Source organism: Trichoderma camerunense (genome assembly GCF_050948025.1).
Source record: "Trichoderma camerunense strain CBS 138272 chromosome Unknown V8C40scaffold_2, whole genome shotgun sequence".
Lineage (NCBI taxonomy): Eukaryota > Fungi > Ascomycota > Sordariomycetes > Hypocreales > Hypocreaceae > Trichoderma > Trichoderma camerunense.
Window position 1 is genome coordinate 2,958,467 of NW_028145368.1, and position 23,421 is coordinate 2,981,887.

Sequence of the window (23,421 nt, forward strand, 5' to 3'; positions counted from 1 at the left end):
ATGCACACACCTTGAAAGCGCCTCTGCAAATCACCCGCCCCCCACCAGCAGTGACATCAATCTTGATTGGCCACGAAATCTCCCGCAGCGCTTCACACCATGAAATTGAAATACGTGTATAGCCCATTTTTTCCACATTTGACAGGAACCGCTTTATTATTAGAACCTCGAAAGTGCGTGCGTGCCTTGAGATACGTGTATTTCGTGTGCCCACCTTTGACGTCTATTCAACCAGTTCAGCTCGTCTCTTGGGTACAGATCTGCTCCGGATTTTTGCATCTTGGTTTGAATTGTCGCGTAAAATCCACGCCTTGCCCCATGCCTCCATTAGTACCAGTTCTAGTACGAGGTACCTATGCTCCCTGGTGGCGTCTATTAGAGTTGAGCTTGTACAACCATCGCCGACTGCTGCATGCGGCCATCTCTGTCTCCCTTGGCGTATGCCCTTTCTTCACATGAAAAAAATTAACTGCACTCCGTATTTCTTTTTTGCATTGCACGCCTGCATCAATATTTCGTCTGTTGCTCTTCAAGTTCTCGTCTTGGCATCATCACATCAATTGCCGACCTGATTCATTGTCAGAAATCAGGCCGTTCCAGCAAGCCCCTTACTGGGGTCAGTGCGCCATGTAACATGTCCGTCATTATCAGCACCAACTGCAAGGAAAAAAAAGAGACCAGTCACAAAAGAATAGGCGAACAAAGAAAACTGGAAGAGAAAATCCCAAAACGGACAAATCAGGCCATCCACAAGACAGCATCGTGACATTGCAACAATGGAATCACCGTATGGGCCGTCATAATGTGTGCTGGCATGTATGCTTTTATGTATCCCTTTATATAGGTAACTGTAAAAAAAACAACTTGAACTCGTGCCCGAGGCTGGAGCTCATAGACGAGGCACAATTCCATCCAGCGGCCTTTCCTGCGTGTATTTCTACCGTAAATGCGCTCCAAATATTGGGGCTAAAATCCACACAACTCCATTAACGCCCGGCTATGATATGAAATCTCCCTCACTCTGCTATCGCAGGGCCATACATGATTACAATGAACAGTTGAATAAAAGAAGAACAAGAGAAGTGGCGGCACAACGTGTGACTCGGCGAAGAAGAAGACGAGAAAGAAGACCTTGGAGATGGGTGGTACTCCAAAGCGGTCGGCATATTGCCCCGGGAGGGCCTGCGAGAAAAAAGGTTCGTACGACGTTTCGTCATCGGAAGCATCACGGAGGAGCATGTTTGCTTTCAGTTGGACTTGTCGCCCCAGAGCGGTGCGCCCAGCGGCTTGCTGATGCCAAAGCCAACGCTGACGGCGACTCCCACGACCAGGACGATGATGAGGACCTTGGCAATGATCTTGTTGCGCGGGCTCAGGTTGGCCATGCAGGCGCAGTTGTTTCGCTTCACTTTGGTCTGCTGGGCCTGCTTCTCCCAGTGATCCTTTCCGGGCCACACTTGGCAGTTCTTCTTGGCATCCAGCGTCATGCTTTTTCGGAGGGGCTTGTCAAAGGAGCTGTGAGAGTTGAGAGCTTCAATGTCGGCGTCAAAGGGGTTGGTGGTCGTCTTGTCGGAGTTTGGGTTGGATGTGATGCTGGTGACCGAGGTGGCATTGGTCGGCACGGCATAGACGCCCACGGTAGGAGTGAGGGCCTTGTCAGGCACAGAAATCTCGACGGTGACTTCTCTGGTAAGAACAACGCTGGCAGTAGACTGCCTCTTGTCGGGAGTAGCCATGATGATGGTGGTGGTTATGAGGGCAAGGCAAAAATGTGACGAGGTTTGGGAAGAATGGCTGAAATCAGATTCTCGTCAGATCAAAAAGAGGCGAGAACAATAGCAAGAGGCAAAACAGAGTGCACAAGAAAAAAGGCTGTCTGGGAGACGGAAGTCAGCATCTTGAATATATGCAAGGGAGAATGTTTGTAGGGGCTGTGCGCAGAGACGAAAATAAAAAATATGCGTGGGGAGCACCTGACGTTGCCACCACCGGCACATGCAGGCCAACGGGAAGTGCGAATAGAGTGAGGGAAAGAAATCATACCTGTGGGTTGCACGAAGCTTGGAGAATGGAACAATGCAGCTGGTGACAGGTTTGTCAAGTGGCAGGGGAAATCGTATTCGTGTGGCGATGGTGATGTCGAATTTCGAATGAGGGAGCCTTGTGGCGAAGAAAAAAGTAAAGAGGGAGCGGAGAGGAGGAGAGGAGAGTGAAAGAAAGAGAAGTAGAGAGGAGAGAGGAGAGAGACGCTGTGGTGCTAAGCAACCACGGGAGAGAGAGATGAATGCGGTTTACAATGTTGACATTGGCGAGCTTGGACCGGTTTTGACGATGTGATGCAGGCTGGGTGCTTCAAATGTTTCTAATTGAACGAATATCCAATTAGATAAATGAAGATCGAATTATCTATCCTTGATGAATGAAGGAAGACGAAGATGAAGGGTAATTGGACAAGATCGAGAGACAAGAACCGAGAAGAGGGGGAAAGTCGAGGAGAAGAAGAGAGCAGCCTGATATCGAAAAGAGGGAGGCGAATTGCTTGGAGTTAGACCAGCAAGCAGAGCGGACAAGGTACTTCTTGGCTTGGGCTAAAGAGGGAAGAGACCTGAAGCTCGAGGCGTTTGCAGCTGGGGGAGAGAGATTGGCGCTAGCGGGCGCAGGTACCTGGTGCGTGTACTTGATGTACTTGGAGTACCTGGTGCAACTGCCGAAGAGTACGCCGCAAACAGCACAGAGCTTCATACTCGCTCGAGGTAGCATCTCCCCCGTTGATCAGGTACCCGAGAGACAGGCCCCCAGGTATCTCGCATTGAAAGGCTCATTGCAGAGCTGCCAGGGGACTCGCCAAGGTCCGGCTCAGCGAGATTGCCTCCTCCCGCTCGGGCCACCCAGAGCCTAGAACAGCCCCGGCTAGCTGCGCGCTAGAGCCACTACGGCCGCAAGGTTTAGCGCACTAGCGTCTGCATGTTAGTGGGTGCTGTACTGCTGCAAGCTGCTGTAGGCTGCTGCAGCCGAGACGCAGGGGAAAAATGGATGCCACGAACCTCTGGAATTTGGATCAAATGGCAGGGGTGGCGAATGCCCAGCTTGTTGGGCGAAACGTGGGATTTTCTGCTGGCCAGATGAAGGGGACTGGGACTCGCATGATTTTGGTGGGATTGGGGGCGATGCACTGGATTGATTGCTTGCATTTGATATGATATGGCGATATGAGGATGAGGATGAGGATGATGGATAATCTAGAGTAGGTATTACAGCTACAGTGAACAACGAAGCAAACATCGAGAATTGTCTTGCCTCTCTTTATCTTCCATGTCTCAGCATGTCATTTCCAAAAACGGAGATGCGATAGTCTTCTTTGTTCCTTTTTGGCGAGTACGAAAGAGACCACACAGCGACAAGCAACGCTGCTTTGAACATACGATCCAATGCCTTGCGTGTCTGCATCGACAACAAAAGTCGGTTAACCACTGGAGCATTGGCACATGCAAGCGTCATCAACATGAACCCAACTCATGGAATCAATCATCCTGCAGATTGTACATACGCACTGCAACCGAACCAAACAAACAGTCCTGATTCTCCTCCCAAAAGTCATGTCATGCCGTCCCCGCCGATGGACAACGCAGCCGTTGTTCCGCTTGGGGCCATTTGTGGAGAGGCCCCGTCCAGGGATGCCAGTAATGGCTCCGAGTCAATCCCTGGCTACCACGCGTATATGCCCTCCACCCATTGGCCCATTTGTGCATCTGCCATCTGGGTTCGAGCATTATTACGAGTACGAACCGCCGGCGTATCTACGTCCATGTCTCCTTAGTCATGTCCCGTTGGAGGAGGCTTTAACGGCTCTCGAGCCAGTGCTCAATGGCTCGTTGCATGACTTGGAGCTTGTCGTCGGATGACGGACTGGTGATGCTACTACTTCTATCAAATACACTTGGAAGAGACGGTGTCGTTTTCGGCAAGCTAGTAGCAATTGGCGTCGTCTCTCTCTCTATCTCTCTCCCATCTTTATCTCTCGTTATATCGCTTCTCCATTCAGGCTGTCGCTTCTTCCTCTTCCCCTTAACCGAGACAGACAATGGACCCGGGGGTCCTTGCAGACGATGAGGATCGCCACCAGCTTAAATGACTGCGATGACCGCATCTGCATCTGCATACGAGTCCAATTCTCATACTGATACTAACAGCATCAGATACTACCAAATACTATTGTTTCCACCACTCCTCGCACTTATTTCCACCACGCAGCCCAAGAAACCGCCATCTATCTATCTCCTCGTATCTATCTATCCTCTCAGGGGCTTGTTCTGCCAACTGCTAGCTTGTCCCTCATCGTTTCAAAACTCATTCCGTGGCGCGTAAGAGTGGCGCCTAGTGGATGCCCAAAGATCCAATCCCCGCGTTTCCATGTGCCACTTTCGGCAGCTTCCAGCCCTCGGGCTCTAGAACACCAAACTTGCTCTGGCTAAATCCCTTAGCATCGCGCACTATCGACCTCTTGCTGAGATGGCTCTGAAGCCCTGTGACGCTTGGTTCTAGTGGCATGAGTTGCATTGCGCCGTCCATTGTTTAGTACATGTATGTGGTTTTCTGGTGGCAACTCGCAAGTACACAAGGTGCGGAGTCCAGAGGCGTTATTTAGTTGAGCTTTGTGTGATGATCCGAATTTGTTTTGGTCGAAAAGAAAAATTAGCAATTTCTTATGACTTATTGGGCTGCCGTTGTGTGTTAGAGATTTTATTTAAATGAAATAGGTTCTGTATAATTACAGATCCCTAAATCGGTAAACATGCAACTAATATTAGGTACATGTAGTCATAGTAGACGTAACATTGAACCGTAATTGATCTCGCATTTGCGTTGTGTGGTATATGTAGTAGACTTGATACAAGTAGATCCAGTTAATAAGATTGAAATCTAGTAGACATGGTGGATATAATAGATCTAGATATAGTAGGTCCGATAAAAAAAAATAGAAAATCTAGCAGATCTAATATCTCTGTAAATCCATTAATGAAAGAGGTAATAGTCGACATATTGGGTATAAATGCAAAGGTAGAGGTGGTATTCGCAGCAACGTCATATGCCAGACGGGTGAATGCGTTGTGACTTAGATGGATGCATTTGTTAGGGCGGGCAGATATTGACATTTAAATGCCCACGTACACATTACAACATTGAACCTTTTCGACTGTGGCGGTGAAGTAAGTTTACGGTGAGTTCAAATCCCACCTAATCTCAAAGCAACTTTGGAACTATAAAGGGTCATCTTTGCTGCTCTTTGCGCTCTCGTCTTCTTCTTTCATTGGTATTCGAAAGTGACACCGGACTGACCGCGAGGCGAAGCCAACAAGGCGGGGGACAGAAAAACCAAGACCGAAAAGATTTTGAACACCCACACGATATATTATACACCAGTTCTTTGAGTATCTGCTACTATATCTATATTTCTCTAGTAACTGCTACTATTGTTATATAGTAAAATTCGGGTGCTGGCTGAACGGGCGTTCCCTTACAAAAGCTACTAGAATTTCAAGTCCAGGAAGTCATGGGCAGCAACCGTCATGGAAAGAAGCGGAAGATCGACAAGTTTAGACAAAAGGCCGAGTCCATCATCGAGGACAGGCTTCAAAGCAAGAAGGCATATCTAGCCCAAACCGAAAAGCGCGTCATCAATCTCAACTATGTATGGCACACTGGAAGCCTCGATCTGGGGGAAGACGAGTACCGGTCCCGGATTAAGCAGTTGGAACGTTTGATCACAGCCTTGAGAGGAGATGTTGTTGTTATCCAAACCTCTCGTCACGAACTCAGCGGTAGACTCATGGATAATATGATTTGGCAACATGACCGTCAGAACACGGATGGGGCCTATCTGGATCTTTTGATCAGTCGCTACAAGGCACATGATGTAGCAAGGCTGTCTTTGTTTGCTTCAAGAGATCCAAGTGCCCAAGAAAGGTTCCGAAACAAGGTTTTGAAAGCATACGATACAGTAGATCTGGATACGGCGTGGTGTGTAATCTCTGGCAAATACCTTCCGGCGTCCACTGTGAGGGCAGCCCATATTGTTCGGTACAAAGTGGGCAAGCTTTCTGCGCGCCACCTGTTTGGACCACCTGGCGACAAAGATGGCCATCTAATGGCAGACAAGAACGGCATCCCAATATACTACAAGTATGAAGCGGCTTTCGACGATGCACGCTTGGTCATCGTACCAGATGGAGACCCACGAAAAGGCTGTTGGAAAGTACATTGCCTTGACGACCTCGATACCCATCAACCGTCTGGATTGGTCCCATTTGGTCGTGAGCTTCATGGGCGCTCGTTGCAGTTCCGGAACGACTTTCGACCCTCTGCTCAATACTTATACTTTGCGTTTTGTATGAATATATTGAGGAGACAACGGCACGAGGTCCCCGGTTGGTGGCGGGATTACCTCGTCGATGGTGTGGGAAAGGCTTGGGCAACTCCGGGCACTTACTTGTGCACTTTGACTCTTCGGATACTTGCGTACCACGTCGGTCACTTGACCGAAAAGGAGGCGGTCGAATTTGCACCTGGACCAGCTGATGAGGATGAAGACGTGGAGATGGAAGATGCCCACGTCGACCTGTTAGTCGCAGCCTACCGTAACCAGAATTCGCTCACTCCTGCCGCCTCCAAGGATAAGCGTCTCCCGAGACGCGATAGGCGGAATAACGAGAGATATGAGGAGGATGAGGAGGATGAAGAGGATGAAGAGGATGAAGAGGGTGAAGAGGATGAGGAGGAGGATGAGGAGGAGGATGAGGAGTCATTTGTTGTTGTGAGCTAATTTGTTTTGCTGGTCATGCGACGAAGATGATAGATTGAGAAAGAATGCATACTAGGTAGATAGCTAATTGAAAAGCCCTTGAGAGTTAGTTATAGGCAGCAGCAGAGATGGTTGGTCTAATTGACAGGCTCTATAGTATTCGGTATATGAATGAGAGATTGCAAAAGACAAAATGAGCTGTTAAGCAACTCACACAGTCCTCTGGTACGTCTACAAAATGGAGTCGGGTGCCTACATCCTGGGAACCTGCTCTTGGGAGCATGCCAAGATGACTTTCTTGTCGTGCTTCCAAACCTCGCTTCGTCGTTCAATCTTCCTTCCCCAAGGTTGTGACCATAGTCTCTTCTCTTATTCTGTCTAAATCTCTTAGCATCGCGTACTATCGACCTCTTGCTAAGATGGCTCTGAAGCTTTGTGGCATTTAGTTCGTGGCATGAGTTGCCTTGCACCGTTCATTGTTTAGTAGTTCCGTGGTGGCAACTCGCAAGTACACGTATTATACACATAGGGCCACGACTACTACCCTACTACGAAGTGCGGAGTCATATATGCGTCGTATTCTACAATATTAGCAGATGCAGAAAGGCATACTTGCAATGTATCTCGATGATTCTACAGTACCTAAACACAGGTACTTGGGGGGCTTTAAAATCAGTTAGATCCCCCAAAACCATATGTCTTTAGACGACCCCTCGGGAGAGGTGGAGCTGCCACGGGGATCTGGCTGATGTTGAAGCCCCCCAAGTAGCTGTCATGACTACTTGCAGAGCTAAAACTGGCTACACTTCGAGTCCGACTTCGTCTTGAACGACGACGACGATGATGATTATTATTCTCATAATCGTCCAGCTCAAAAAGGTATCCACCAGAGGCTGCTTCCCTCGCTTTGTATTCTTTTCGCCATGCCTTTTCCTCTTCCGGTTCCGGTTCCGTTCCCTCCGTTCCCAACATGCTCTCCATTCCCCTTCGAAGCATTCCCCCTCGATGCATTTCCCTTTCCCCTTCTTCTTCCCTTTTCAGTACCCTTTTCATTCTGTCTAACCTTTCTCTTTCTCTTTCCCTCACTTCTTCTTCTTTCCATGCCCGTAGGCGCATGCCGAGACCATATGAGCTAACCTTGGTCCCATGTGGTATGTCTTCTCTGAGTGCGACCCAGCGAGCCCACGTTGCTCCATCTTTCAAGCGCTCCATAAAAGGCCGTAGATCAGCTCCTTGTTCATCAGCCAGCAAAGCATGTGTGAATAGCTTAAATAGGGCATATGAGAGCAGCGCCGGATCATCTTCCAGAATTCGCTGTTGACTCATTCCAGAAAGGTCGGAGAGGGATACCCAAGGAGAACAGCCCGGAGATGTCCATTTGGTAGAAACACCGTCGTCCTTTGCGAACCATTCAACAATCTTCGCGCTAGGATTAAAGACCAACGATTTCAGTATCTCAGATTCAGAAATGACCTCTTCCTTTGCTCTTGGTCTCTCATTTAACAGCAGGTGCTCTTTGTCGGATATAGAATCATGGAAATTTGCATAATCGACATCGGCTAAAGAAGTAGCAATGAGTTGACCGTCGTTAGACATATTCAACTGAGTTTGAGGGAGGTACTCAAGCAATATACCCTCCCCAGAGGATGTACTTTTAACCCAACTGCCTGTAGTACTCGATGTCCTCCCATCTCTCAGGTTGACTATGTGTGTGGCTGCATAAATTCGTGCCTGAACAAGTGCATCCAACTCCTTAATGTTGAGGTAATCTAGACATGTCGCCATTATGGAGAGATGACCATTACCAATTTGATTGAGCCGTAGGCCCGGATCCAACACTTTGAATCCGTCACCCTTCAAGAAGAATTCGCGCACGGATTCATGTATCACTTGGACGATCCTAGTATCTCCATGTTCGAGATCAAGAGATCCCGCTCCTGCATGGATCGATACATCTTCAATTATACCCTCTTGTGAATCACCTGCATAGACTCTATTGACTTCAACCAAGCCTCTAGATATCCTTCGAATTTGCTTCTCAAGCTGCTCATCGTTTTCGATGAAATTGTCGGATTGGTGCCACTCACTAAGTGACTTGAGCAGGGGCTGTCGAATGAAAGCCAGTATGTGGCGCCACTCATGAAGACGGAGTGGTTTCGTGGCCAGAATAGCCCACTGAAAGAACTTGACAGTTAATTCTTTTTCATGGGATTCAAGGGTAGAGAATGTGTCGGAAAACAAAGTTTCGAGTTCTTCTGGTACGTCCGCGATCAGTCTGGCCAAGTATGGCATTCCTTTGCCATCGTCCCAGCTTTTAAGCACATCCTCCACAACCAAGACAGCCCAAAGAAATACGCCATCCGTCTTGCTCAGAATGTTTTTTATCAACAGCTCCCATTTTGGCTTTTGGGTAGAAATGCAGATTTGGAATTTGCGATTCACATATGTCGCAATATCATCATGGTTGTGCTGTTCAACGACTATTTCCGGACAGTCGCATAGGGTGATTGTAGGAAAGTGCCTGCTGGATAGACAGACTTTGAGATCCACTCCCCTTTCATAAGCAGAGTTGGTTATTTCTCGCCAGAAGTATGCAATTGACCGTATGCTAGACTCATCACACTCATCCAAAGCATCAATGAAGATGATCGTCGTCTTTGACAGGTTAAGCAGGACTGATGTAAGGAGAGATTTAAGTTCTGTTTCTGTCCAAATGGACATCTCCGCCCCTGTACCTTCTCTCTTGAATTTATTCTTTTCGTCCCAGAATTCGTGGAAATACCGGAGATTTTTTCTGTCTCCAGAAAGAAGTTGGTATAACAAGGACTGGAATAGACCATGAGTTGAGTGCTCAAGCATATCTCCCTTGGCACTGAAAAAGAAAGCAGCGGTACAGTGATTTGATTCGACTTGCTCCAGCGTGGCCCGACGGAAAGCTTCCTTCATGAGAGTCGATTTACCTGCGCCGGGTTTTCCCTTCAACCAAAGAAGGCCATTGCTCTCCTGTCTGGTTCTGCCGCTCAACCAGTCTCGATATAAATCAAGATTGAATAGCCAAGAACAAGTCTGTTCGGCCGGCCGTTCCAGACTTTGGTACCGAGTATTAATAGTAGGAAACCACAAAGACATGAGGCAAGCCTCATACACATCGGGCGTTCCTTTCGAAGAGGTGGCACTCAGTATTGACCTAATATTTCGCCGCACTCTCCGCACCGCTAGGGAATCGATCGTCTTAAGCCTCAGAATTGAGTGATACATAGAACGAAGCTCTCCAGCTACCTTATGGTAATTTGGGTCGTCTTTCCCTGAGTACCGACACATTTCCATATGATTGGCTTGCAACGTCTCGGCACGTTCACGAGAATCTCCAATCAACGATGAGTGATCGGGAACCACCTTTTTCTTGAGCTTTGCCAGACTGAGGCCTTCTTGGAAGGTCTTGACTCGAAAGTCATATTTTTGCCACAGTGTGGAAAAGTCTTCTTGCGCTCGTATTAAATCTGTTGTCTTTAATCCCAGGGCATCGAGAATGACAGGCGTTGTCTCCATGCCAAACGAGCTGACGAGAGACCGCACCACTTCGCCGAGTGCTGCAACACCCTGACTACCGCGGTGCGGTGTGCCAAGAAAAACTATCGTTGCAGTTGACTCGACGATATTTTTAAGCTCAGTTTCGGAGGATGAAGATGATCTCGCAAGCATCTTGAAGGACAGTTTAGAAATTGCTATCCGCACCTAGGGTCTAGGGCAGACCTACCTCTTTGACAACAATCCCCCCCAGGCTGTGAGCAACGAAAACCAGTGGACGGTTTAGATGCTTATGCCTTTCTCTGTGCAAAGAAAATAAAAGATCTTTGCTGTGCGAGAGAATGCTGTTATGGTTTATCGCACCGGCTCTATACTTTGTAACCTTGCTATCATAGCCGAATGTGAGAATGCGCGAACTGGGACATTCGTTGGGAAGCAAATCGGCAGGCCAGAATACGGGCTTATGATGGCTGTCATTTTCTTCAGGAAGTGTAGTAGTGCTTGATTGCGCGCAGTCCGTCGGTGGAGTATTTGACGATTTCCAGAGCATACGGCGGATTCTGCTTATCCTCCCTTCTCTTTCGCCTGTTGACGTTGACGATTCGAGTATATCGGGGGTCTTGGGACGATAAGTCCATGTTTTAGACGGATGTCCCTGCAAGCCGTGGACGAATACAATGCTGCAGAGACAAGATCAATTAGCCTTGTGCCTGTTCTACTACATACTGAAAAAGCATTATACAGACGCACTCGACGACTGGCGGAGAGTTCTCAGCTTCGTAGACAACTGATAGCCCTGTGTCCAAAATAATATTCGACATGTCCTATTTTCAATACAACCTTCTTTGCAAAGATAGTTAAATGCGAAAGATTAACGGTTTGAGAATATTAGGCTGGGGAATTCAACGAGGCAGATCACCTAGGCAGACGGGCCTAAGCTGAGGTAAGTATGCATGCATGTGGCTATGTTGGTTTTTGGTCCAGGGTGGCGAAGCCCAACCCGCGATGTGATAACCTAGAATCTTATTGGAGAGGATATTCGGGCATCATTGTTGCAACAACCGTGCGTTAGAGCCGCCTAGGTATGTTACCGAGTTTATTTTAAAAACAAATTTGCAAAGGGAGTCGTGACCTTTGTTCTACCATCAGGTCATACAATATTCGTTGTTTAACTAGGCCAATCTGTAGCAAACCTTTGATCTACCTTCGCAGTACTCGCCTTAGGTGCATGCACCCCATATAGCACACGCACAGCAACCAAATCAGGTACAGCCGACAGACCCAGATATATTTGGTCCATGAACGGCACTTCTTTGCAAGAAAGTCCGCTCACTGCGAACCTAATTAAGTATTGAGAGATGAAATTCCAGGTACGAAACCTTAGTGGTTGCCATTTCGTCCTACCAATTTATGTAGGTACATTGCAGATAAGATATCAACGGTGTGTTGTGCCAAGAGCATACCTGTATCATGGCGACTTCCTCGTTGTAATCTCCAAACCTCGCTTTGTCATCGTGCCTCCCAATCTTCCTTCCTCTTGCTTGTGCCCATGGTTTCTTCTTTTTTCTACTTTGTTGATTCTTCACTGCTTCTTTCTCTTCTTCTACATCACCATAACATCACCGCCATCAGCTTTACAGACCCAACCAACATTCATTCCAACCAGCTGCAGTTCCTCTCCATATGGCCATTCGAGCTGCCTTTGCCGCCATCTTTTGCATCAATTTCTTCCTCCCACAAGCACATTCTCTGCTCAGCCGCCCTTGGCCAGTTTCTCGACTATGAATCAATTGCCATCACGCAGCCATGTGTCACTGCTCGACATCTGAAGATGCAGAACTTAGCCTCCTGCGTTTCTCGCTATGCTTGCCAGGTGCTAATGGTATCCCCAAACCCAGAACATCCGGGGACCAACAAGTGGCGTGGCTCGCGAGCCCTGCCAGTCTAGATGCTGATCCATCGACACCCGAAGACTCTGGTTGGATTTGCGGCATGTATGCTCGAGCCTGGGCTCGGTTGGAAATGGCCATCTATGGCCAAGATGTGGAGGATGATCAAGAGATTGCCTTTTGTTACGGAGATGCTGTTACTTTTGCCGCTTGCATACCTTGTATGTCGCCTCTTCGCCATGTAAACACATATCCAGCCATCGCTAACAACGTGTATAGTCTATGGTTTCACTATTGGATCACTGCAATATGCCGTCCGCAGCTACTTTGGGCTTGAAGGAACCAGGAGGCAAGATTTCAGCGACGGCTGCTGCTTTCCACGCGACACGATTCTGAGGAACGAGCAAGAGATTATCCTTCGTGAGAGGCTCCGTAGGGCCCCAGAGGAGAAACCGCAGCCGCCATATGGCTGTTACGATCAAATGCTCTATCAATCTCAGACAGAACAGCAGCAGCAGCAGCAGCAGCAGCAGCGTGCTGTCCGAGGAGACCAAGCCCAGGTCCATACCAGCGAAAACAAGACGGCAGCCACGAATACCAACGTCAGGCCCTCACCAGCCAAAGTACACTCTGTGCATGAAGATGTTCGCCAGCCCGCTCAAACCAATCGACGAGCTCCGCACACTCTGGAAGAGGATCTCGCCACTCCGTCCAAGGCAAAACGACAGGAGCACATTCTTCATGACGACGCCGAGACAGCGACTCCCGCGAAACCGGTGCCTCACGAATTGGGCGCAACATCGTTGAAGGCTGGGCAGTGAAACGAACTGAGTACATCATGTTGTCCAGACAACAGCATCGGGTTGTAAATGGATCAAGTGAATTCGGTGGAAGATTATTCGCCTATATACACACACTCTCATACCCAGTGATCCTAACGTTGATCCGACCTTGACAGAATTACAAGTAGCTTAATAACAGAATATCTTTATCCAAATATGCACATGGTTCCGTAAAAGCATGGTTCAACCATCAATAACTCCTTTGTACTACTATTAGCTCATAACCTTTATTGACGCTAATCCAATATGCAGTTTCAGCGAAGCAAGATTTCAATCACTTCTTCTTCTCGGCCCTCTACAGCCTCTCCCTTCATGACACCATACACAAAACACTCGCTGTGAAAGGTCAAGCTCGGATCTGACTCTTCATCAGACGCTTTTGGTAGAGCATTCAAAATGACAGGCACCCTGCACCCGCCAATAATCCAGAGTTCCTGACCTGGCTTAACATTTCGGGGGCCAAGCCCAATATGTCCATCCTCAGTGATGAAGATGGCCTGTGACCGAACCATTTTATTTACCCATTCGTTGGGGTTGTCCTCGTCGTCGGATCCATCCGGTGATAGACTTCCTGTGATGAGGCCCAGGAAGGCCGTCAATCCGCCGTCTGAGAGCTTGTCTGGAAACTGCTTGTGATATCTTGACAAGAGTTTACCCCATCGGTTGCCGTATGAGCGAAAGATGGAAGCGACTGAGTCCTCGCCAGGAATGTCCTCGTCAGCTGCAACCTCTTCCACCAGAGCTACACGGCTGAGCTTCAGGCCGCAGATGCGGAGCGCAGTGTTGTTGTCCTCGACTCTGAGGCCCTCGCCGACACCGAACATGCCGCGATCTGCTTCGAAGCCGCCCCAGTGCCACCAGTGGTGGTGGTCCCAGAAGTTGCACTTGCTGCGTCTGGCCTCGTCTTTGACGCCGCTCCAGTCGACGGCCCATGAGGCAAGGCCTGGGATATCGGTTCCTTCGCCACCGCGGCCAATCAGGGGCTGCAGGTCGGTGCTCATACCGATGAGGTCGATTGTGACGGTGTGATAGAGCGTGCGCACGTCGACTTCGTAGTTGCACATTTTGACTGAGGGCAGAGAGACGTCTTGGCGGAAACCGAGGACGCCGTAGACTTTGTCGCGGGGGTCTGTTGCGGAGCGGAAGCGCCAGCGCCAGAGGAGCTGGAAGAGTTCTTCTTCGCGGGAGGCGCTGAGGCCGCGGAGGGAGCCTTGGAGGTCGAAGAGGCAGCCGTTGTCCCAGAATTCATGGTGGATTGCCGGAGCCGTGTCGTTGAAGAAGCTCTCTGAGGCTTTGTCCAGGATGGCCCAGGGGATTTCGCAGGGGCCCCAGTAGATGGTGGCTGTTGGGGGGAGGATTGCTTCCTGGACGGTCCAGATGCGGCTCCACCAGGATACGGTGAGGACGGTCTTCAAGGCAGATGCAGCGGTGATTCTTTTCTGTTCGTCGTCTAGCCAGGGGGGAGGATCTTGGTCGCCTGCGATCCAGGAGAGGGTGTCGAGGGCTGCTTGGGCGTCGGTGTGGGAAATGTCGCCTAGGGAGCCGAGCCAGATGGCGCCTTGCTTGCACTTGTTGTATATGCGGCCCATCATGGAGACTTGCAGCGACTTTTCGAGATTGTCCGTCTGGTTGATGCACAGGGCGTCGGCCCAGACGTGTCTTGGCTGATCGGGGAGCCGTAGTCGCCGGAGGGCATCGGCTAGTGAGGGCGTGACTCCGACATTGTTGTCTCCGAAGAAGATGTCTTCATAGGTATTGGGGCTGTCGTTTCCCCAGGCGTAGGAGAGGGCTTCGTAGGGGAAGTCGAGGTCGTCGAGTGGAGTTACATGGAATTTGCAGCGTAGGGGGGAGTCTGGGGGGCCGGGCTTGATTTGGAGAGTGCGGATTTCTGATTTGAGGGAGTTGATGGCGGGGAGGAGTTGGTCGTGCCAGGAGACCTTCTTCGCCATAATTGCGTGAGATTGATTTGATGGTATTCTTTTGTGGCTCTCTTCTATCCCATTCTCTCTTTTTGGAGTTTACAGTTAACTACGTTTGAAAAATCGGTGTAAACATTGTTGCGTGGGAGATGCCCCGCTGATATAAAACAGGTTGGTTGCCATTGCAGGAATTGAGCGTTGTCAGATATACATAAGCACCTCGAAATTAGTTAGCCAGGACAAGGAAGCGATGAGCGTTTCTTATGTGACAGCGTGGTGCAAAAATAGAAGGCTTTGTCGTGTGATTGCTCAGAGCTGGGGAACATGGGATTTTAGTCTGCCGCTAAGCATATTGTATGCTCTTTTTCATGGTGGGACCCTGGTATGGTGATGCTGTGTGAACAGATGAGTGCATTGGGATTGTCAAGTATGTTGAAGTTGTTGTGAACAATGGCTATTATTGTGAGAAGGTCGGTAGTTGAGTGGTTCAATGGGGACGTGATTGCCGGGGCGTGGTGTGCAGCTGAGTTCTGCGATTGTGCGGCTCTTTTGACTCAAATTCATAATTGGTGCAAAATCTCATCCTTGTTGAGAGGCCTGTCTATCGTCTTACAATTACCCTTGATCTCTTGGTCAAAAAGTCAAGCCCCTAGCTAGAGCATCTATTTTACGGATACACATCAATCGTATTTGTGAGTCCAGTGACCCTTACAGGTGGCCGTCAGTCAGACTTAGTTTAGCTTACATAGAGATGAATCAAAGTATTGACAACTAATAGCAGCTAGAGACCGTTGAATGTTGGCATTGTTCGATAACTACGAAAGAAAGGATACGTAAATGCATTGCAATATGGCGAGGTAGTCAAAGTGGTGAGTGCCATACAAATCTGTATTACTTCATCCTCCAATCGGGCGATGAGTAATGCTTCATAGCTTACGATTAGAAGAAAAGTATCTCGATATGTATGGACATAAGATGACTACATAGGTCGTATAGGTAGCCAATGATGGAGTGTAAATGAGTAATTGTCCTACAACCAGTCGGGGATTCTCACGACAATATTGAGGCTCTGCATGGTGGACCAGCTGCATGCTTAAAGTCCGCCCCTGGACAAGGCTAAAGCCCGATTCATTACTTCTTGAGCAACACACAAACCACGCCGATGGTATAATTAATATTAAGAAGCGTGAACGTAAAGGCAATGTTATAAGACAGCATCATTGTATGGTGGCAGTCGATAAAGGCCGTCTTATAGCGGACATGTAATGCGCATCATGTAAATGTGCAAGCATCTATCGCACGTCCATGCGACAACTTGGCTCATTCGTAGTTGGGTTAAGGCTTGACTTCGTCGTATGATTAAGATAGATATTCGATTACTATTAGTATGTTTTAAGCAGAGTATGCATTCATCCCATGCGAATACTAAACATATGACATATTCTCATAAGCCCCTACATTTCCAACCCACCGAATTCCAGCCCCCGCTCACACATCCAATGCCTCCAGAAATTTACCATCAAATACGCCTCACCTTAATACGAGCGCCTACAAAAAAACCTATCCTCACGAATTATTCTTCTAATCTCAGGATTAAATCACTCACCTCTAAAAATCCAAGTAATAACCTCCGACCAAATCTACGTATTCTTTCTTCAGCTCGCATCACCCAAGACATCCATCCGCATTAGGCATCTCGCACACCCACTAGACTAGCCCCCCTCCCGCTACAGAAAAAAAAGGTGTGGCAGCCTTTGTAATGCCCAGAGTCGGAGTGTGTTACGTAGTTTGGCTTGGTATGTCTCGGTCGCCCAGCCTAGCTTATTAGCTTGTTGGTTTCGAAACTTGAAGAAGCAAGCGGCCCGTTGACAAGGCCAGGCGCGTTTGTGGACTGGATTGGATTTTGGGGGCGGCTTGTATGTAAGATATTGTGGAGCGAAGCATTTGCTATATATGGCAACAATTGAAGTCGAGGTGCAACTGGTTCGTTCGTATGTAGGCGATGGTGTCTTGTACAAGTGCGAGTGTCAGTTGAAATGGTTGGCTCTCAAGCACGATATGACAGCGGCAAACGATATGAGACAAAGAAAGAAATACACAGCATTGCTACATAGAGTCTATCAGAGGGCTACACGCTATTAATAAGGAACCGGGCGATTCTCCTTAACCCAGAGCTTCAAACCCTCACTCCCAGCCTCCGGCGGCGTAAACTCATTCGTTTTCCAAAGCCTCCTATCCGTCTCCGAAATGTGAAACTCCCAATCATATTTATCCTTCATCAACGGCGTCAAAAGCCGGTTAAACACATCGCCGGCCTCGCGCCTAACTTTATCGTCGTCGGGGTAGTTGTGCGCAACGTGGTTGATGGTGAAGCGGATAAAAGGTTTGTCATTGGGACCGCGCCGGACGCCGCCGACGTAGAAATCTTCATGGGCGACTTTGATGAAGTTTACGACGACGTAAAAGGCGGGCATGCCGACGCCGATGTAGAAGTCTGTTATGGCTTTGACGAGGACATCTTTGGATGAGTCGTCGGTGTAGGTGTTGGGAGGGTGGTAGACGAGCCAGTGGGGCATGATTGCGGTGGTATCTCGTAGATGCTGCTTGGAGAAGAATGTAATAATCCTGGTTTAAGGAGTGATTGATGAAGAGATGTGAGAGAAGTGCATTTTACAGGGCTTCGAGGTGCTTTTTAAGTGTCAAAGAAGCCATCCGGATTAATGAGAGAATGGCATGAGAAGAGGCATAGCTGCATCCATCTTGAGCAAGTGAGCGACCGTCCACGTCGTCTGATACTACGAACACCCAAAAACTTCTAATTTGGGAAAACGAGACAAATCACCAAAGATGCCAGAAATCTCCTCGAAGCGGTAATCCCTCTGCAGTGGCGTCGAGTAATACGGCGCTTGTGGATAGGAATTATAATCACACCGTCCGCCCGGATTCGCCGGCTGGAGCCCCGGACCCGGGGATAAGTGGGGTTAACTCCAACAGTTCAAGGCGAGTCGGAGGCGCTGAGCTAATTGCTGGACGGTCGTGGAGATGTTGTTCCTTGATTGCTCATCGTGCAGCGGCTGACAAACCGGCGTCTGGACGGACAGACCTGCCTTTGGACGGACAAACCTGCCTCACAACAGCTCGTCTCAGTTCGATGACCAGCGTGATTACTGAACATCATGAGCTGAACATGGCTTCAACGTTTGTTTAGTCGACGACTGTGCCTGTAGATGATGAAATATATATAGACAGCATAAGTGTCGTTGATAAATCCAATCAGAGTAGAAAAGGCACAGTTAGCAATTCAGCAGCAAGTCATCACCAAATCCACAATTCATCAAGTGTTCAACATGTCTTCAAAGCTTGCCTTCATCACGGGTGCGACGGGCTTCATTGGCTCGCAGGTCGTTACATCGGCTCTTCGCGAAGGGTACAATGTGCGCCTGAGCGTGCGAAAGGCTGAGCAGATTGAGAACCTCAAGGAGATCTTCCGCGACAATGTCTCAAAGATTGAGTTTGTCGTGGTGCCAGACATTTCCAAGCCTCAGGCATTCGACGATGCTCTAGATAATGTCGAGGTCGTCTTCCACATTGCATCGCCCATGCCCGGAAAGGGAGCCGACCTGCACAAGGACTATCTCGATCCAGCTGTGCGGGGAACGCTCTCTGTGCTAGAGTCTGCCAGAAAGATCCCCAGCATCAAGAAGGTGGTCATTATGGCATCGATCCTGAGCATTGGCCCTCCCGACCTCTTTTTCAACACGGACACTTTTGTCCCAGGTGAGTACAGATCCACCTTCCTACATATAGGGCCGAGAGGTTGGCCTAGGGGTTGAAGCATTCAACTGACACAGCAGCAGCAAACACTGGCAAAAGGCACGAGCTTAACATTGAGCAAATGTTCCCTGACGGCAAGGGTGACCACGGCACAATGTACGTGGCCTCCAAGATTCTGGCCCATCAGACCTCGCAGGACTGGGTCAAGGAGCACAAGCCGGCCTTTAAGCTGGCCACGGTCCACCCGACCTTTGTGCTTGGCCACAGCCAGATTCGCAAGACGGCTGGCGATATCGACGGCATCAATGCCTGGTTCTGGAAGTCGCTACAGTCTCCGGCACCCCTCTTCCCATCGGTGATTGTTGACGTGCGCGATGTTGCCGACCTGACCATCAAGGCCGCCCAGTCGGACGTGCCAGATGGCATTGAGCTGGTTGCCTCAGGCGCACCAACGACATGGAAGGACATTGCCGCGTGGGCAAGGAGCACATATCCCGAGCTGGACACGAAGCTGGTGGAGGACGGCCCGGTTCCCTTTAGGGTTGATAATGATGTGCTCGGAATGAAGTGGCGGCCATTGTGGGAGACGCTCAGCGGGCTGATTGACCAACAGCTGGCGCTACAGAAGGGCAACTAAGTGCCTGCATGTGAAGCTTGTACAGTACTGTAATTGGCATTGGATTCATGAATTCAAGGATAGGGACTGGTAGATAAAAGGGAGATTGAGCTTGGGGAGAGTCGAGACAACTATGTGCTCAGACTCGATGGGGAAGAAGGGATAGATTCGATTAGACGTGCAGATAGCTGAAACTGAAACTCGAGTTGAATTGCAGCCCATCTAGCCTTTGCTCGTCTTCCGGCCGCTAATTGGTGAGACAGAGCCGGTCCAATTGATTTGTGGGTTGGTGAAAATGCAGGCAATCAATAGTAAGACAGACCAAGACAAGGCCAAGACAAGAAGAAGAGACAGCGAAGAAGATGCGAGCGAGCGCTAAGAAGGAGTAGCAGTAGCCAATGGGAGTCGGCGGTGGCGCCTGGTGCGACTTATGAGTATTGGATGTCGAAATGCAGTACATGCAGTGGTACTCTAGTTGGTTAATATGCAATAGTCGGATGCAGGTTTGATAAAAAGGGCTGGAGCTGGATGTTGGATGATGGCTGAATGACGAGTGGAGTGACGAGATTCGGCAGCGGCTGGACGCGTTGATTGGAGCGGGCCTGCGAGATTTCGGGGCAAGCCGAAGGCCCTGGTCGTTGAAATGTACAGGGAGATGCCCAGGAGGGATTTTGGTAGCAGCACGTCATGCAAGGCGGTTTTTTCTGTTCTCTACATCAATTAAAGTGGCTGAGCGGGTGGCGTGTAAAGTGCCTTGCAAGAGGGTGCCTTGAAGGTGGAAGAGTTGAGGTTTGCTTGCATCTAGGTATCTACACTGAACAGCTCCATGATATATCCTCAACTCTTATCAATCACCATCAATCTCCATCAGTCAGTCATCATCACTCCGTGTAAGAGATGATGACCCCCAATTCGTCTTCGCTTCGCTTCAGCTTCCTTGTGCAAATAAATATAGACACTTGTACAATCCCGGCCTCCACGCGCGTGCTTCGCGCGTCTCCTCTAGCGCATCATGCAATGCACCATCACGCACAGCTCGCAACCTCCCCCTGTCGCGCATCCAAGGCGCATCCCTGGCTCTCACGCATCCCCACGCGTCCATTGGCCTCCCGCCCGCCAATCGTGGCAAAGCACTTTACCCGTCCCGGCAGACGCGTCAAGTTACTACTCCGTACAAGATGCACGAAGATGTACAAGATGCATGGCCAGCCGCCCGTGTGTCTCGCCGGCTCGCTTTTATTGTCTTGGGGGGCGAAATCTGGACGAACGAGATCTGCCCTGCCCTTCCCTCTTCATGTCTCGATGCTCTTCCCTCCCATCCCATCCCATCCCATCCCATCCCATCCCATCCCATCCCATCCCATGCCATCCCCTCTGTCTCTGGCATCAAATCAAAGGCATCAAATTTAATAGCAGAGCCTCGTTCAACCCCCCTGCTGTAAATCCCCTTCGCTCAGCTCCCTCCAGTTCCCAGCTTCATTCTCACCCTCTCCCCCAACCCCACATTCGAGAAAAGCCCACACAAAATCTGAAATCCCATTAAACTTAAGCGAATCGTCGGTGAGGCGCGTCGCGACGGTACCTCCCTCTTGCCAATTTGCGCACGGACCTCTTTGTATCTGTGACCATCTTGTGAGCCGTCCGCTACATCTGCCGCCCTCTGCCACCCTCTGCCACCCTTCTGCTAGGCTGGAACGCTAGGCCCCCGTTTGGCCGTGTCTTGCGAGCAACCACTGAGCTTTAGCAGCACTAGCACCACCTTTAGCACCCAGTAGTGTTAGAGGGTAAAGGTACCCCTCAAGTAGCCCTTTGAGTAGCAAGAGTAGCAGGTACTCCAGGGCCGCCCGCCCAGACGCCTCGAGACATGTACCGGCCGCCCTCTGGCCGCATCGCCCTTCTCACGTCCACATCGCGCTTCTTCAGTGTTTATTAGTACTCCCTCTGTCCCACTTGGGCCTCGCGCTCTTCTCCCCTCCCATCTCTTCCCATTTGCTTTTGTTATTCGCCTCGCTCTCTCTCACACCACGTTCGTTAGTGAATCCTCGCCAAACTCGAGAGAACGCAAAAATCATTTGATACCAAAGCAAAGCAAATCATCGCAGTGGCAAAAAAAGATGATGAAGGCCGCACTCTACCATTAATTCCAGACCCAAAATTGACTGACCGCTTGCTCCCTGCGTCCTTCGGTGAACCAACTGCCATCATCAATCAACCACATCGTTTCTTCATCTCCCCACCAAAGTATTCAATCAAAGTGGAACCACGGCAACTTGTCGCATCGCATCGCATCGCATCAATCACTCCTGCATTTGTACCGCATCGCATCGCATCGATTCAGTCATTCGATTAAATCCCTCTGGAGCAATGGCCGCCGTCACTCGCCAGCCCTTTGCTCCCCTTGACGGAGCTCGTCTACAGTCCCTAACAAGCCTGAAGAACAGACAAAACGGTATGCTTTATATCTTACCCAAGAGGAAAGAAGAACAAGCAGGGACTAATTTTGCCGCAGCCAACGTTTCTCCCAAGCGGAAAGCAGAGTTTCTCGAGATTGATAACTGTGAAAATGTCGACCCCCTGCTCTTTGGAAAACGCTCCAAGGGTGTAAGCTCGGGCACCCCTGCCAAGGAGAGCCTCAAGCCCTCCAACTACTTCCTCACTCCCAAGATCAGCACTCCCGTCGCCGGTGCACGATCTCTCGCCAACCAGAACAAGGCCTCTTCCACGCCTCGTCGCATTCTCAACCCAAAGTCCAATCTGGGCAAGGCCAGTGTCGACAACACGCCCAAGTCCTGCCCGGTAGCTCCCGCGGGCCGCTCGCCAACTCAGGGCAAGCGCTCTAGACTTCTGTCGGGACGGCGTCGCGCCACTCGCCTGGACCCCCCATCATTCCACCTCGGTGGCTCTTCCGCTCCATTCTCTCTCGATGCAGCCCTGAAGGGCACCATTGCGGGCTACACTCCTCGGCCATCCGTCAAGAAGCCCGTCGCCTCCAGCCTGCTTGAGCCTGACTCCAAGGCCAGCTGGTTCTTTGACATTCACGAAGATACCCCTGAGCAGGAGATGACCAACCTTTTACAGCACAGCACCTGCACACTCGACATCTCATCTGATGAGGAGACGGAGCAGCGCGCAAAGCGAGATGGTGCCGAGGGACGTGACAAGGAGAACATTCCTCCTGCAGACGACGTCTCTCAGACTTCAGCCCAGCGTGCTAGCCCGTCGCCCAAGGGTGATGAGATGATTGTTGAGAAGCAGCGAGTTGCGCTAGGTGAGATGAATGCAGCGGATTTCTATGCCGAGGGCTGTGACGAGACATCGGTGATTCTCATCCACGAGGACGAGGAGCCAGAAGCCCCCATCGCCACTATCTCAAACATTCCCTCCAACATTCCCGAGGAGCCGGAAGAGGAAGAGGAAGAGGACGAGCTGGAGATTCATGAAGACATTGACGCTCTCATTTCAAGATCCGACGGCACATCATCCAAGGCCGCTGTTCTGCAGCCCATAGAAGGCACAGGCGAAAGCTTTGAGCTCTGGGAAAGCAGCAGCGCCAAAGATGAAGCTGAAAGCGTCGTTGGGAGCCCGTAAATCAGCGGCCCCAATCGATGGCAACCGGATTATAAACGAGGGAATGAGTGTACGTTTTTGTATGTCGGATGAAGAGCGAGCCTTGAGCATTTGTGTTGTTTGCGTTTTGTTATTGTTTTGGTTCGGCCTGTTACCCTGTGTCTTGTCTTGTTTTGTCTCTTATTTTTCTTCTCTTCTTCCTTTCCTTTTATTCTCCCTGTGAAAAAGGTCGTGGCTTGGCGCATCAGTTTTGCTTTTTCCCGGACTGGGCGGCGTTTCCGGTTCGGTTTGGTACGGAATGGTTATACCAGGAGTTGTTGCTTGATGCGCCGGTTTGCGACTGTACGAGTTAGTAGAGCCTACCAGAGTACAAGAGTATCGTGCACATTTAATCGTATTGTTTGAATGCTACAGACAGTCTCGGTGCCTTAATCTTTGTCCGCGTGAAGTAAAGTGCCCGTGAATGAGACTTCATGTGCTTGAGCCC

The 23,421-nt window shown here is 49.7% G+C and overlaps 8 protein-coding genes across 8 annotated transcripts; 4 read left to right on the forward strand and 4 right to left on the reverse strand.

The window, feature by feature from the left end:
- Positions 1-886: 886 nt before the first annotated feature.
- V8C40DRAFT_104955 (uncharacterized protein) lies at positions 887-2,174 on the reverse strand. The gene is made up of 2 exons (XM_083210715.1): positions 2,044-2,174; positions 887-1,876 (listed from the first exon to the last, which is right to left on the reverse strand). The coding sequence occupies exon 2, from the start codon at positions 1,734-1,736 to the stop codon at positions 1,248-1,250; it is 489 nt and encodes a 162-aa protein (XP_083078399.1). The 5' UTR covers positions 1,737-1,876; positions 2,044-2,174; the 3' UTR covers positions 887-1,247.
- A 3,377-nt stretch (positions 2,175-5,551) lies between these two features.
- On the forward strand, positions 5,552-6,820 carry V8C40DRAFT_282754 (uncharacterized protein; the record flags this gene model as incomplete). The annotated part of the gene is made up of 1 exon (XM_083221837.1): positions 5,552-6,820. One exon carries the CDS (start codon positions 5,552-5,554, stop codon positions 6,818-6,820), a length of 1,269 nt encoding a protein of 422 aa, XP_083078400.1.
- A 550-nt stretch (positions 6,821-7,370) lies between these two features.
- V8C40DRAFT_234261 (uncharacterized protein) lies at positions 7,371-11,248 on the reverse strand (the record flags this gene model as incomplete). Its single annotated transcript, XM_083213573.1, has 3 exons — positions 11,078-11,248; positions 10,557-11,007; positions 7,371-10,501 (listed from the first exon to the last, which is right to left on the reverse strand). Coding segments are annotated over exons 1-3 (3,548 nt in total), but the record flags the coding sequence as incomplete, so codon positions are not given.
- An 885-nt stretch (positions 11,249-12,133) lies between these two features.
- V8C40DRAFT_262026 (uncharacterized protein) lies at positions 12,134-13,037 on the forward strand (the record flags this gene model as incomplete). The annotated part of the gene is made up of 2 exons (XM_083219328.1): positions 12,134-12,437; positions 12,496-13,037. The coding sequence occupies 2 exons, from the start codon at positions 12,134-12,136 to the stop codon at positions 13,035-13,037; spliced, it is 846 nt and encodes a 281-aa protein (XP_083078402.1).
- Positions 13,038-13,116: 79 nt separating this feature from the next.
- Positions 13,117-15,182, reverse strand: V8C40DRAFT_234264 (HET domain-containing protein). The gene has a single exon (XM_083213574.1). It carries the CDS (start codon positions 15,005-15,007, stop codon positions 13,313-13,315), a length of 1,695 nt encoding a protein of 564 aa, XP_083078403.1. The 5' UTR covers positions 15,008-15,182; the 3' UTR covers positions 13,117-13,312.
- A 1,910-nt stretch (positions 15,183-17,092) lies between these two features.
- Positions 17,093-17,932, reverse strand: V8C40DRAFT_104993 (tautomerase family protein). The gene has a single exon (XM_083210716.1). The coding sequence runs from the start codon at positions 17,551-17,553 to the stop codon at positions 17,116-17,118; it is 438 nt and encodes a 145-aa protein (XP_083078404.1). The 5' UTR covers positions 17,554-17,932; the 3' UTR covers positions 17,093-17,115.
- V8C40DRAFT_282761 (uncharacterized protein) lies at positions 17,933-19,388 on the forward strand (the record flags this gene model as incomplete). The annotated part of the gene is made up of 2 exons (XM_083221838.1): positions 17,933-18,754; positions 18,835-19,388. Exons 1-2 carry the CDS (start codon positions 18,325-18,327, stop codon positions 19,386-19,388), a joined length of 984 nt encoding a protein of 327 aa, XP_083078405.1. The 5' UTR covers positions 17,933-18,324.
- A 1,901-nt stretch (positions 19,389-21,289) lies between these two features.
- Positions 21,290-23,358, forward strand: V8C40DRAFT_234267 (uncharacterized protein). The gene is made up of 2 exons (XM_083213575.1): positions 21,290-21,816; positions 21,877-23,358. The coding sequence occupies exons 1-2, from the start codon at positions 21,732-21,734 to the stop codon at positions 22,953-22,955; spliced, it is 1,164 nt and encodes a 387-aa protein (XP_083078406.1). The 5' UTR covers positions 21,290-21,731; the 3' UTR covers positions 22,956-23,358.
- Positions 23,359-23,421: the final 63 nt, after the last annotated feature.